The 14,451-nt window shown below is 35.0% G+C and overlaps 2 protein-coding genes across 2 annotated transcripts; one reads left to right on the forward strand and one right to left on the reverse strand.

The window, feature by feature from the left end:
• Positions 1 to 1,051: 1,051 nt before the first annotated feature.
• Positions 1,052 to 7,522, forward strand: LOC11409231 (putative disease resistance protein At3g14460). The gene is made up of 4 exons (XM_024782301.2): positions 1,052 to 4,729; positions 4,870 to 4,997; positions 5,404 to 5,465; positions 5,971 to 7,522. The coding sequence occupies exon 1, from the start codon at positions 1,090 to 1,092 to the stop codon at positions 4,714 to 4,716; it is 3,627 nt and encodes a 1,208-aa protein (XP_024638069.1). The 5' UTR covers positions 1,052 to 1,089; the 3' UTR covers positions 4,717 to 4,729; positions 4,870 to 4,997; positions 5,404 to 5,465; positions 5,971 to 7,522.
• Positions 7,523 to 8,314: 792 nt separating this feature from the next.
• On the reverse strand, positions 8,315 to 13,042 carry LOC11413077 (uncharacterized). The gene is made up of 3 exons (XM_024782302.2): positions 12,339 to 13,042; positions 9,365 to 10,135; positions 8,315 to 8,775 (listed from the first exon to the last, which is right to left on the reverse strand). The coding sequence occupies exons 1-3, from the start codon at positions 13,014 to 13,016 to the stop codon at positions 8,614 to 8,616; spliced, it is 1,611 nt and encodes a 536-aa protein (XP_024638070.2). The 5' UTR covers positions 13,017 to 13,042; the 3' UTR covers positions 8,315 to 8,613.
• Between the last annotated feature and the right edge of the window lie 1,409 nt (positions 13,043 to 14,451).

Below are 14,451 nucleotides of genomic sequence, written 5' to 3' on the forward strand. Positions count from 1 at the left end.
TGAATGGAAATAATTGAATAAAAAAACCACAATACCCTTTATAAATAAAGATATGATATATTTACATTTTGACATGTATTTTAAATATCATCAACATAAATTAAAAATTATAAACAAAAAATCAGCAAAAAATTTCCCGTGCAAGGCACGGGCTGCAAACCAGTAGGTATACACTTTCATTTGGTGGAGTTTAACATAGAATCCTTTCCCATGATGGTGCAGGTTCTTTTAAAACCATTGATATATTACTACCTCCGATTCTATTTATAAGAGAAATATAGGTCAACAAAAGTGAATGTATTTGGACTGAATTTTTAACTAAATACATCAACTTTTGTTGACCCAAAATTCTCTTATAAATAGGACCGGAGAGAGTATTAAATATATTTGACAGTCCTGGTTACTTGATATTAACTTTTTGTTCATACACTTAAAACAAAAACAAAAAACAAGCCCCACAATAGTTGTTCATCACTTTATCTGCATTTGTTTAGTGTAGTGGTAATGGGCCAGCGTCATTGTTTTTAATTCTGTAGCAAATTGAAACATAACATTTTAATTCCAGTTTTTTTGGCTTTTTTTTTTAATCCTAGTTTTATAAAATGGAAAATAAAATAATTTGACAGTTAAATGGAAAAAAAAGGTTGATTTTGTTAATTTTTGTATTTGTATATAGTTTTTTTTATTAAACTACTAGTAACTAATGAGTACTATTTTTATTAAAAAAGAAAAATTAGCTCATTAAAATTGACACCTACAAAAATTATTGTATAGATGTTCTAAAATAATAATTCTAAAATAATTTATATTTTTTTACTTTAATATAATGTCAGTTTAGAATAATTTGTTATCTTAATGAAATAAGTCACTCCTTCCGTCTCATTCAAATAGTCATTTTTTTTGATGCATTTTGTGAACATTATATATATATATATATATTTTTTTTTTTAATTTCTTTAAAAAAAATCAACATTATAGAATATATTGAATACCACTTCAATTAAAAAAAACTTTTGCAACTTGTTGACTTACATTTGGAGGTTAAAAGTATGCTTTCATTTTGTTGTGATTTCTGAAGCAACTATTGTTATGGCGACTATTGATGGAGAAACATTCTCAGCTTATGTGACGTTGAAAGATAAGGTCCGTGAGATCATGTTCAACTTCAGCACCATCATGGTGAAGCTTGACATTTCAGTCTTGGAAAGGCTGATGATAACATTGTCTATTCTTCAAGAGCAACAGTTCATCAACCAATATGTCAACGAATGTCTGGTTAACCTGAGCGATGCCATCTTAGAAATCAAAGTGGAAGTAGAAACTGTAACTCGTACTTCTCAGGTACTGAAAAATCTTTCTTCTCATCACAAACGGTTGAATGGAGTTATTAATTCTAAATTGCAAAAATTAATTGAAAGATTAGAATGGTTCAGATCAGTAGCAGAGAGTAAATTAGATGTTTCCAATGATAAATCTTCTATTTATGGAAGAGACAATGATATAAAGAAACTTAAAAATCTTTTGCTGTCAGAAGATGCTAGTGATGGTGATTGTAAAGTAAGAATTATTTCCATTGTGGGTATGGGAGGGGTTGGTAAAACAACCCTAGCCAAACTCCTTTACAACAATCTAGAAGTTAAGGAAAGATTTGGGGTGAGAGGGTGGGTAGTTGTCTCAAAAGATTTTGATATTTTCAGGGTTTTGGAAACTATTCTTGAATCTATTACTTCACAGGGAATCAGTAGTGGTAATCTGAATTCTCAACCTCTTGAATTTTCCAATACAAAAATTAATGACACCAGTGACATGCACCGCAATCTTCTATTAGTGAAACTGCAACAAATTTTAAGCACTACAAATTTTTTGCTACTACTGGATGATGTGTGGGATACAAATTCTGTTGATTGGATTTATCTGATGGACGTCTTTAATGCTGGTAAAATGGGAAGTAGGATCATCATCACAACAAGGGATGAAAGAGTTGCAAGATCCATGCAAATCTTTCTCTCTGTCCACTATTTGAGACCTCTGGAAAGTGAAGATTGTTGGTCTTTAGTTGCTAGACATGCATTTGGCACATGCAGCGACATAAAACAATCCAATCTAGAAGAAATTGGCAGGAAAATTGCAAAAAAATGTGATGGATTACCATCAGCTGCAATAAAAGTCGGGGCTCTTCTCCGTACCAATTTGTCCCCAAATGACTGGAATTATGTGTTAGAATGTAACATTTTGAAGTTGATAGGTTATGGGTTGCATGCCAATCTACAATTGAGCTACTCTCATCTTTCGACTCCTTTAAAAGGCTGCTTTGCATATTGTTCAATTTTTCCAAAGGAGTCCGTCTTAGAAAAAATGAGGGTAGTTCAGTTGTGGATTGCAGAAGGTTTAGTAGAATCGTCCACAGATCATGCAAGTTTGGAAAAAGTTGGAGAAGAATACTTTGATATACTAGTGTCAAGGTCATTGATACAACGGCGATCTATTGATGATGAAGAAGAAATCTTTGAAATGAATAACCTCATCCATGATTTAGCTACAATGGTTGCATCTCAATATTGTATCAGGTTAGACGAACAAATCTATCATGTAGGTGTACGTAACTTGTCATACAATAGAGGGCTATATGACTCATTTAATAAATTTCATAAATTGTTTGGATTCAAAGGTTTGCGTACCTTTCTAGCACTGCCATTACAAAAACAATTGCCTCTTTGTTTGCTATCAAACAAGGTAGTAAACAACTTGCTTCCAAAAATGAAATGGTTATGTGTGTTATCTTTGTCAAACTACAAGAGTATCACTAAGGTTCCCAAGTCTATTGGAAATTTGGTATACTTGCAGTACTTTAATCTTTCTCACACAAATATTGAAAGGTTGCCTTCTGAAACATGCAATCTTTACAATCTTCAATTCTTGTTGTTGTTGGGCTGTAAAAGGCTCATTGAGTTACCGGAGGACATGGGAAAATTGGTCAATTTGCGCCACCTTGACGTTAATGACACTGCATTGACGGAGATGCCCGTACAAATTGCCAAACTTGAAAATCTCCACACTTTGTCCAACTTTGTTGTCAGCAAACATATTGGTGGACTGAAGATTGCAGAACTAGGAAAGTTTCCCCATCTACATGGAAAACTTTCCATCTCACAGATGCAAAATGTTAATGACCCCTTTGAAGCTTTTCAAGCAAATATGAAGATGAAAGAACAACTAGACGAGTTAGCTTTAGAATGGAATTGTTGTAGTACTTCTTCAAATTCACAAATTCAAAGTGTTGTACTTGAACATTTGCGACCCTCAACAAATTTGAAAAATCTCACCATCAAAGGGTATGGTGGAATCAGCTTTTCAAATTGGTTAGGTGATTCTTTATTTAGAAATATGGTGTATTTAAGGATCTCAAGTTGTGATCATTGTTTATGGCTTCCCCCCCTTGGACAATTGGGTAATCTGAAAAAACTCATTATTGAAGGGATGCAATCCGTAGAGACAATTGGTGTTGAGTTCTATGCAGGTGACGTTTCTTCATTTCAACCATTTCCATCCTTGGAGACTCTGCACTTTGAGGATATGCAAGAGTGGGAGGAATGGAACTTGATTGAAGGTACGACCACAGAGTTTCCTTCTTTAAAAACTTTGTCACTAAGTAAGTGCCCGAAACTGAGAGTAGGAAACATTGCTGACAAGTTTCCTTCCTTAACTGAACTTGAGTTAAGAGAATGTCCTCTATTGGTGCAATCAGTTCGATCATCTGGTCGTGTACTCAGGCAATTGATGTTACCTCTAAATTGTCTTCAACAATTGACCATAGACGGGTTTCCATTTCCGGTTTGTTTCCCAACAGACGGTCTACCAAAAACCTTGAAATTTCTCAAAATCAGTAACTGTGAGAATCTAGAGTTCCTTCCTCATGAATACCTGGACAGTTACACATCACTTGAGGAATTGAAAATATCTTATAGTTGTAATTCAATGATATCATTCACCTTGGGTGCTCTCCCTGTCCTCAAGAGTCTGTTTATCGAGGGTTGTAAAAATCTGAAATCGATATTAATTGCAGAAGACATGTCGGAAAAGAGTCTCTCATTTCTTAGAAGCATCAAAATATGGGACTGTAATGAACTGGAGTCATTTCCCCCAGGTAGATTAGCCACTCCAAACCTCGTTTATATTGCAGTCTGGAAGTGTGAGAAGCTTCATTCACTACCAGAAGCAATGAACAGTCTAAATGGCCTTCAAGAACTTGAAATTGATAATCTACCAAATCTTCAATCTTTTGCCATAGATGATTTACCAAGCAGTTTACGTGAACTTACTGTCGGCTCTGTTGGAGGGATTATGTGGAATACCGACACAACTTGGGAGCATCTCACTTGTCTTTCAGTGTTGCGAATCAACGGTGCTGATACGGTGAAAACCCTGATGCGGCCATTGCTACCTAAATCACTTGTAACACTATGCATCCGTGGTCTTAATGATAAAAGCATTGATGGGAAGTGGTTTCAACATCTCACCTTTCTCCAAAACCTTGAGATTGTTAACGCTCCCAAACTCAAGTCATTGCCAAAAGAAGGATTGCCTTCCTCTCTTTCAGTACTAAGTATTACTCGTTGTCCATTACTGGTAGCAAAGTTGCAGAGGAAGCGAGGGAAAGAGTGGCGTAAGATTGCTCATATTCCTGCCATAGTTATCGATGATGAATTGATCACATAAGTTTCCTGTCTAGGTGAGTCTCTGAAGTGCTTTGTATATATTTCTTATTTTATGTACTCATCAATTAATATTATCAATTTCAATAATATCAAATACAATATTATAACACTTACTCATTTTTTAATCCTGAAATCGAAATATGTTTCACCGCAGATTCTGCTTAATCTTGCTGTTTTGAGAAGCCAAATCTGCATGCACGAACTGCAACTAAATCCAGTAAATGTTTTACTGAGCAGGAACAGATGGAATGGAGAAACAACAACTTACTGCAAATATGTTAGGTACTTTTTGCCTACGTAACTTCATATATATTTGAATGAGTTGGCTTTAACGCATCAATTGTATCAAACTTTTGTTACACTAGTTAAACCCTTCTCTAGTATATCAGTCTAATGAATATCATTTTAGCATTCTCACATTTTTGTGTTTTTTATAACTGTCTTGAATTAATATTTATTCCTCATATTGGTCAATTAGAACTCTTTCCTTGAGAAAGGTTTCTTAAGGTGATTAGCCCTCTAACTTTCCTTGTCATGTATGACAGATAAAGATGCTTAAGAAAGTTTCTTGATTCTAAATTATGTTTTGACTATTGGGATTTTATATTTTGCTGTTTACCAGTTCATCAACCAGATTTGGCGGCTTATTCTTTGTTTTCGAGATAATTTATCTCTACCGTGTTTGCAGATCTACAAGGGCTTCAAGTGTGATTGATGGCTTGCACCAAGATCGGAGCAGTAGCATCTCAGGCATGAATTCCCTCTGATAGGTTTTAACATTATTTTATTTACCACAAGCATGTTCTAATGCTCATCTTTCTATCAATAAAACAGTACTCCTTTCTTGAGCTTCTCTCTTACTTTTTAATGTGCCATCATTAAAATTGTTAATTAACTTTCACTTCAGCATACAATGTAAATAAAGTTACTCCCTCCGACCCCTAATCTATCGTCCTTATGGACACGCATACTAAAAAATCATGTAACGCATGTTTTTGGTTTTAGCAAGGGTACAAAAGAAAAAACATCGTTAATTGGATCTTTGGTTTCTTAAAAGAACCAAAGTTTTCTGGAAAAATAAAATACTTAAAGGAACAAAGATTAGTAGTGGAGGGAGTGCAAAATAACTTTCACATCAGTATTGTGTTTTTCTCCCTCCCTCAGTTTAAATTTTATAAGCTTTATTACACGAGTCTCTGCAGACTATTTATATGTTGTTATTATTTATTCTAGTCTCTCTTCAATAATTTTGCAGGATTTAGAAGATTGAGGCAAAAATCTTCTGTCTTGTGAAAATGCGTGATTTCGACATCAATCGTGTGGGAAGGAGCTTGTTAAAGATGCTGTTCAAATCGCAAGTTGTTAAAGATTAGGTCCTCCTCCCTCTTGATTCAATTATATGAAGGAAAAAAAAACTAGTAAGTAGTAGTAATAGGTAAATGGAAACCATAAACTACTGATATTATTACTAATCAAGGTGGAAAATCTTCTATCTATTGTTCAAAACAAAGGTTGAAACTGCAACTGAATAATAATTCAATCTTATGGTTTAGGATCATTTGCAAGTTCATCAAGTCTACTAGTTTGTATATACTTTGACGTCAAATTTGAATTGTGTTTTAGCACATTATGAAAGTCTTCTAGTCCGACTAGTCAGTGTAAATTTTGATGTCAAGGAAGCTGCAAGGAGTCTCAAAGCATATAAATTGAAAACCACAAGGGAGTTGGTATCAATAACAAAGAAAACAAAAGAAAAGAGTAAATAACCATTTTGGTACTTGAATTATATTAAAATTTCAAACACTTACATCATTAACATTAATGTATCTTTTGTTAGTCTGTGTCTTTCATTGGTTAGTTTGGTCCTCATGTGTATTTTTTCAATTATGATATATCTAGGGACGATAGCGAGTAGCGACACCACCTCACACATCTAGTAACCAATAGTAGCCACTTTACCTCAGCTTCACCAATGCTTATCACCTTCCCTTCAACATCATCAAGGGGAAAGTCCTACTCTTTCAAATATGAAAGGCAAGATCAGCAGAAAGTGATTTTACTCTCAGATCATCTCCTACACCATATAATGCTGATCTCTTCTCAAACCTCACCACATCTTTTTTATTTTTTTAGGGGAGCTTGGGTCCATTCCAGTCAAGGATTTTGCATTATAAATTGATGCTTTTCTCTTCGCAATCACTCCTCCCTCAATCCTTACTTCTATTGTATTATAATGATTATAATATCGATGATCAATGGTTGGTGGTTGTCGAACATCAAGAATGTTGAGGAGGTGGTTTGGGCAACCAAACAACAGTGTGACACCAAGATTGAGTAACATGGAGCGGGAGTCCATACACCACGAAGAATCCAAGTTCTCCATATTTTTTACAAATTATCAAAACATCCAACAAAAGAGTTACCATCCAAAAGCTTTACAATAAACCCTAATGGTATTGTAAATAAACTAAAAATGAAGTCAACAAAGTTTTCACTGGTTTCTGCAAAGATGATCATTTTCTGCGATTTACTTCGCACTAGCTTAACTTCCATTTCAATGTCACTCGTGCAACGGCTTTACTCTGACTGCTGATGCAAACTGGTTTGGTGGGTTGTCTTTGTTCTCGGAGTTTCTTTGCAGAATTGTATTTGTTAAAGGCTCGTGAGAGGTTAAGGTGTACTTTAGGAGTTCAATATCTGTTCATCGAAAGGAAAGGGAAATTTTTTGTAGCTGAGATAATAAACGAACAAACACATGACACAAATATAACCGTTTTTTTAAATCTTTCTTTCGCACGTTCACATTATACCACAGAAATACGAGATATTAAAACCAAAGGGTAAGAATAACAGTGTGTGTGTGTGTGTGTGTGTGTTTGTCTAGGGGTTATAACATGTTCTAATTCATGGTTTTCAATCACTTTTTTTAAAAGATGGTAAACTATTATTCAAGTATTTGGCAAACTAAACCGAACTTTTTTTTTTAGAAAGAATGAGAACAACCGAGTCAAAGTAGACCAATCAAAGTTATGTGTCAATACAAATTCTAGTAAACCCAAATAAATAAATGGCTAACTAGTAACAATCACTGAAACAATGACAAGACTGTAAAATCAGATATGTCATGTAAAGGAAAGGAAGTTGTTTCTGGTTTATATAATATATATAGCAGAATTTTCTGACTAGAAGTGTGTGATCTTATTTTTCCATAACAAAGCACTCTAAATTAGAAGATTGAAGTTTCAACCAAAAGCAGAATTGTGTAGCACAATCTTTTGGAGGAGTTCAATCCACTGCTGAGCACTACACACATTTATATATCGGCTTCACTCACACAAAGTATGTTCCAGTAACTGTGTAATAAGCAAGTGATTCCTGCAAATAGAAACTAAAATGAGAAAATAACATGGTTGTAAGGGCATGCACATGCAGGGATTTTTTTGGTTAATTTTTTTCTTCAAAAAATCCAAAACAAACGAGCCCTAAATCGCGTCAACAATATTGTTTTAGATAACAAGTAGTGCTAGCAACAGTCTCTTTTCAACACTCTCTCCAACATTCACTTTCTAATTGACTTAAATCATGGTGGGTCTCACACATTGGAAATGGGTTCCACTTAAAGTGGTGAGTCATACATTAGTTTTATCCAATAAGAGAATGAGTGTTAAAGAGAGTGTTGAAAAGAGAATGTCCCTAGCAATCCTCGACTTGAGGAATGATAGCAATAACACCCAACAAAAGTGCTACTCATATTGACTATTATATAGTTGTACTTATGAACTATTTAACCACCGAGTCCATAAAACTGAACAGACAAACCAAAAAACTAGTAAGGTACAAAATCTTCTATCTATTGTTCAAAATAAAGGTTGAAATGAAACTGCAACTGTATAATAACTCAGTCTTCTAGTTTAGGCTTCTTTGCAACTTTATCAAGCCTACTAGTTTGAACACACTTTGAGGTCAAATTTGAATCTTGTTTTTGCTCATTAAAAAATTCTTTCAGTCCACTAGTCAGTGTAAATTTTGATGTCAAGGAAGCTGCAAGGAGGCTCAAAGCCTGCAAATTGCAAATCAAGAGGTAAGAATCCTGGATACACGGTATGATATGAATTCAACATGACACAGATATGAGGATACGACAAAACCAAGATATGTATAGCATTCGAAAACGTTTATAAAGATATTATTGCAATCGCAATTTACAAAAAAGTACTTGAAATCATAACATGTAAGCATAATTACATATATAATTCCCCCACCCAACCTATATCTAAACATATTATTTCTACAAAGAATGTGATCCAAAAATCACAAAATTACGTCTCTTTAGTTAGTAAAGCATATAAAAAATGTAGTGTATCTGGAAGACAACTGTGTCTTTAGTTGGTAAGAAGTATTGAAAATGTATTTGAGAAATATCAATGAAAATATTTTCATAAAAATTAATAAAATTATTGGATACATATGGAAAGGTATTGGGGGTATCAGATGCGTATCAGTATCACATACGTGTCAGACACCAATACTTCTCTAATGTTTTCATAGACCACACCGGAGGGGGATCAAAAAGGCTAAAAACATAGAACAACAAATAAACAAAAGGAAAAGAAAAAAAAAATGAAGTTTAGTAATAGTAGTCACTTTACCTCAGCTTCACCAATGCTTATCACATTCACTTCAAGATCAACAAGGGGAAAGCTCAATTCTTTCAAATATGAAAGGCAAGAATTAGCAGAAAAAGGTTTTACTTTTAGATCATCTCCTACACTATATAATGCCGGTCTCTTCACAAATCCCACCACATCTTTTTTTGATTTGTTGGGGGATCTTGGGTCCATTTCAGTCAAGGCTTTTGCTTTATAAATCAATCCATGCGACTTAGAAATCACTCCTCCCTCTATCGTTAACTCTACCGTTTGATAACCATAATGACAATTATACTCTTGCTTTGGTGTTCCTGTACCATAATAATATGTAGTGAGGGGTGGTTGTACATGAGGAATGTTGAGGGGCTGGTTTGGACAACCAAAGTGTGGTGCAACACCAGGATTGAGTAACATGGAGCGCGAGTTTGTACACCACGAAGAGTCCAAGCTCTCTACACTCTTGTACAAATTATCAACACATCCAACAAAAGAGTTACCATCCAAGACCTTTACAATGGACCCTAATGGTATTGTAAGGAAGCTAAACATGAAGTCAACAAAGTTTCCACTGGCTTCTGCACAGATTATCTTTTTCTGAGATTTACTTCGCACTAGCTTAACGTCCATTTTAATGTCGCGGGTGCAAGTTTTTACTTTGACTGCTGATGCAAACTGGTTGGGCGGGTTGTCTTTGTTCTTGGAGCTGCTTTTCAAAATTGTATTTGTCAGAGGCTCATGAGAGGTTAAGGTGTACTTGAGGAGGTTCAGCATCTGTACATCAAAAGGACAGGGAAAACACTTTTATCCAAGATAACATACATACAAATGACCCCAATATAACATTCTTTTAAAATATTTCACTAACAAATTCACATTACATAACAGAAATACAAGATATTAAACCAAACGGTAACAATAACAGTGTGTGTGTTTTGGATAGGGAAATATTAGTATATTGATTAATTGTTATGTTAGTATTTTTCTCTTAACTATTTCAACACCTTTAACTCTTAACTCAAATTAGTTGAGATACACAATGCAACTCTGATGAGTGGTAAAGGTGACATGAGTCAGAAGCTCTTGGGTGCAACGACAAACACATTTCAGCATGTTCTACTTGATCACACAGCAGCAAAAACAATAAAAGTTGTTAGTTGTTACATTCAAAAGAAATACTTACGAACTTGTTACGAAGAGCAATATTGGAATGAATATTTGGAGTACTAATTTCTAACTCAAGATTTATAGTGTGTCCGTAATTTAAGTGCAACAACTAGCCACTAAGTAAACCATCATAACATTACGAATGTTTATTAAGTAATGTTTGCCCTTTTGATTTATGGTACACCAATAAACTTTATGTGGAAGCATAAATAAGGATGAGGTAAATGAAGATAAGGTGCAACCTGCTTGTGTTGAACACTTGAAATTCAATATTTATCAGAATAATGAGTGTGACAATGGTGGAAGGTTAACCAATATATCACCCAGCTTATGATATCAGTTAGGAACAATTTGAGAAATTAGTTTGTCAGTTAGAGTGTAATAGTTTGATAACTAAATAAGGGATGTAAGGGCAGAGACACCGTTCAGATTTGTTGGCATCGATCAAACAGAGAGAGTCATGTGCAAGCAGGAGCCCTTGAAGGATAAACCTCTCTCTTTGGTTTTGTCCAATTTTATTCAATCAGTAAAAACCATCTTCTCTTTTACCCAACTTATTCCCTTTAAGGTTCTAATAGAGTATAAGACATTTAAGGGTAATTGCAATAGGAATTGATGGGGAAAAAAAAAATTAGGATCAACCCTCTGGATCAATAGGATCAGAGAAATAGAGAGTGATAAACTCTAGGCTAATTCAAAAGTGCCCCAAAACTCTCCCAGTTCTCACTTAGCTGTGCAACACCCTTATTTCCTCCTACTACATTCTGTTTCTCTGTCAGTTTACAACTATATCAGTTTACAACTCTATTTCCCTCCTTACTTTCCTTTCTACTCTTTCTCACATAGACCTTAATGAATGCTCTCCTATATGGTTCTTAACAGACGCTATTCCAAATACAAACTACCTTAAAAACATCAAGTTATAAAGTTAAGGTTCATAATTCAAGAACAATCTAAACATCCAATGCAAGTTCAAAAAGTAAAAAAAGTGAATCACCAATTCAATACCTCAAATTACAGGACAATGTTAACTTGTCTGTGAAACAAGAAAAATTCAGAAAAGATCTCAAAACCATTATTCATTAGTTATTTTGTTGAGTGTGTTCTAACTAACACTAAACTAAACTGCTAACAGTTAATACTTGAGTTCTAGATAACCCTAGACTGAAACGACCGACGATTCACAACATACTTCAAAATTGCATCCTTAATATAAAGGTTTTAGAGGTCTCTGCAACGACATCGCAACTGGAATTGCGGTTGCATCGACCACAATTACCCCCATTTTACTATAATATCAAGGTTCGCATCATAACCAGCCGTGACCACATTTTGAAACAATGATTCACAGTGTCAAATATTCTTTCGAATTTTTCTTACTCTACAAATATTTTTTTATTAAAACTCAGTATCTGGTTCAAGGACCTATTAATTTGGGAGACCAACCCCCGTGCACTCGTGGGGCTCCAATTAAAGCCAGAGCTGTACAGACTAGCCCACAAAAATTGGCACAAGGAGGATTCGAATGTGAGACCTTGAGAGGAGCACACTCCAAGGTCCCAACTCCCAAGCTTGCACACTCCAAGGTTTACAAACTAACATGTTATGAAACACGGACACTGACACCAGACACGACACTGACATGTCGACGCCAGTAAAATTCCAAGAAAATAACATAATTCAATGCAATCATAAGTGTCATGTCAGACACATCACGTGTCGGACACCTGGACACACCTTCAATCATAAGTGTCGGTGCAACAGAGTAACATGACATAAAAATACACATTGTAAAACACAACACCAGTACCTCCTGTTTTCCAATGTTGTGAGTAACTTCCTCTAATTGACTCAAATCAGAATACCCCAATTCCATCAACATCTGCATGGAACTCACCAAAGAACTAGGCACAATCTTCAAATCATCATACACCAAAAACAACGACCCATTGTCCTTAACAAAAACCCCATTTAAAGCATCAGCAATACCACCACTATTCCCCTGTCCCTCAGAATCCAAACTATTAGGCTGTTTATTAGTGGGTTTTCCACAAGTACAATCAAGATTCTGAAAAGTTGTAAACTTGTTACAAGCATCACACACAAAAATCTTACTTGACCATTCAGTATCATCAATGTTCAAGAAAAGCTTTTTGCATAATGATTCACATGGATTCTTCGGATTCAACAACATTTGTTTGCAGACAGGGTTCCAAATATCATTTGGAGTGAGGGTCTGTACGCTTTCATAGAGGTTTTTGATGCTTCCGAGGAATGATGACGATTCTGAGGATTCTTGTTGTTGTTGTTGTTGTTGATCATCGTTGTTTGTAGTTAAGAGGCGAATGATGGTGGCGAGTGGAAGAGAAAGGAAGCTGAAGAGAGTGTCAACGAAGTCTTTGGTTGATTCTACAGCGACAACTTTATTGTTTTCTCTGTCTACTAAGATTTTCAGTGGAATCGTTTTTGGCTCTTCTTCAGAAGCCATTAGGGTTGTAGTAAAACTTTGAAATTGAGAAATGTGTAAGATGAATTTGCTTTATTTATTTTTTTATTATTACTTTTTCAGCTTATGCCCTTCTCACGCGCCTTGCAAAAATTATTAAATTGCCCTCTGGAAAAACAAAATTCGAACAATTAACATTTGGTTCGAATTACATATTCTAATGCATTCGAAGTATAAAAGGGCGCTCACCCCCCATTTTTACCGTTTCACTTTTTACTTACTCTCTCTCTTCCTTTAATCCCAAAATCCGAACTGCAAAAATCCAACCAAAATCGGTGAAATCTTGCTCAAACGGACCGCATTTCAATCCTTGACAAACATCACATGGAGGGGTTATTTTGATTTCTGTATGCAAGTAATTTGTTCTGTTTTTCTTTGCTCTGTACTGAAGCAATCCGAAATTCGTTTTCCGAACTGGATTGATGTAGTTCGGAAAATAAATTCCGGAAACACCCAGAATATGTTTTGATCATCTGTTTTGTATTGTTTTGTGTTGATTGTGTTGTGTGCGTGTTTATCCTCTACTTAGCACGTAAGGGTGGCAGGACATGCTTTCCGTAGGAGAGAGCGTACCCAACAAATGGAGGTGGATGGTGTTGCTCCGAGGCGTCGGGGTGGTGCTAGAGAATGCCATGGTATATTGTAATACAAGTTAATTACTTAAAAAGTGACACATATCTATAGATCTAGAAATAGATGAGAATAAATTGAGTGACTGATTTTATAACCATGTTTAGAGATCAGTTGTCTATGTATGTTTTGAACACAGATATTGGATATTCCTCTTCTTTCGATTACGCTGTGATACTTAATTGGTATGGGAGAATTCTTTTTTCTTTCTATACGAATAACGATATTGCTATAGAATCTAGTCTTCAATGACACAACCTTTGCGCCAATTTGTCGCCTATGGTACGGGCTATGGCATCACAGCTGAAGTTTATTTTTCCTTTCTTTCACAAAGGAAATGGCTTCACAAGTGAATTGTCGATTTTTTTGTTTGTTTTGTTTGTTTTGTTTTTAGGATTTTCTATTTCATTCTACATGGTCACTTTTTTATTATAGATTTACAGCAACAACTTCAAACATTTCACCCATTATTAATTGATTAGGATGAAAGAAATTGAACAGAAGCACCTGAACCATACAAGTCAAAAACAGGCAACTCAATCTCAACAAGAAAATGCAGAAGGCAAGTTTACATTCACAGAATTAGAATTTAAACAAGAGAGTTTAATAATCATATCACGTCCGCATCCATAATCAAATCGCTAAAATATTCCAATGTAACATGGTAGTTGCCTCTCTTCAAAAACTAGAAACAAAAACATAGCTTTAATTAGGGTTCTTCTTTTGGCTTCTTCACCAGGTGGAACAAGGCCTCTGTCAATACAGCTTCGGAAGAAGTCAAAGAAGC

This window comes from Medicago truncatula, chromosome 4, assembly GCF_003473485.1.
Source record: "Medicago truncatula cultivar Jemalong A17 chromosome 4, MtrunA17r5.0-ANR, whole genome shotgun sequence".
NCBI lineage: Eukaryota > Viridiplantae > Streptophyta > Magnoliopsida > Fabales > Fabaceae > Medicago > Medicago truncatula.

Bases quoted from the DNA above. Each gene is read 5' to 3' on its own strand.
- LOC11413077 (XM_024782302.2), bottom strand. From the start codon at position 13,016: ATGGCTTCTGAAGAAGAGCCAAAAACGATTCCACTGAAAATCTTAGTA. The intron at 10,136-12,338 runs GTACTGGTGTTG...TTTGATGTACAG, and splicing joins ACAACATTGGAAAACAGGAG to ATGCTGAACCTCCTCAAGTA. The intron at 8,776-9,364 runs GTAAAGTGACTA...TGCAATTTGCAG, and splicing joins TAAGCATTGGTGAAGCTGAG to GCTTTGAGCCTCCTTGCAGC.
- LOC11409231 (XM_024782301.2), top strand. From the start codon at position 1,090: ATGGCGACTATTGATGGAGAAACATTCTCAGCTTATGTGACGTTGAAA.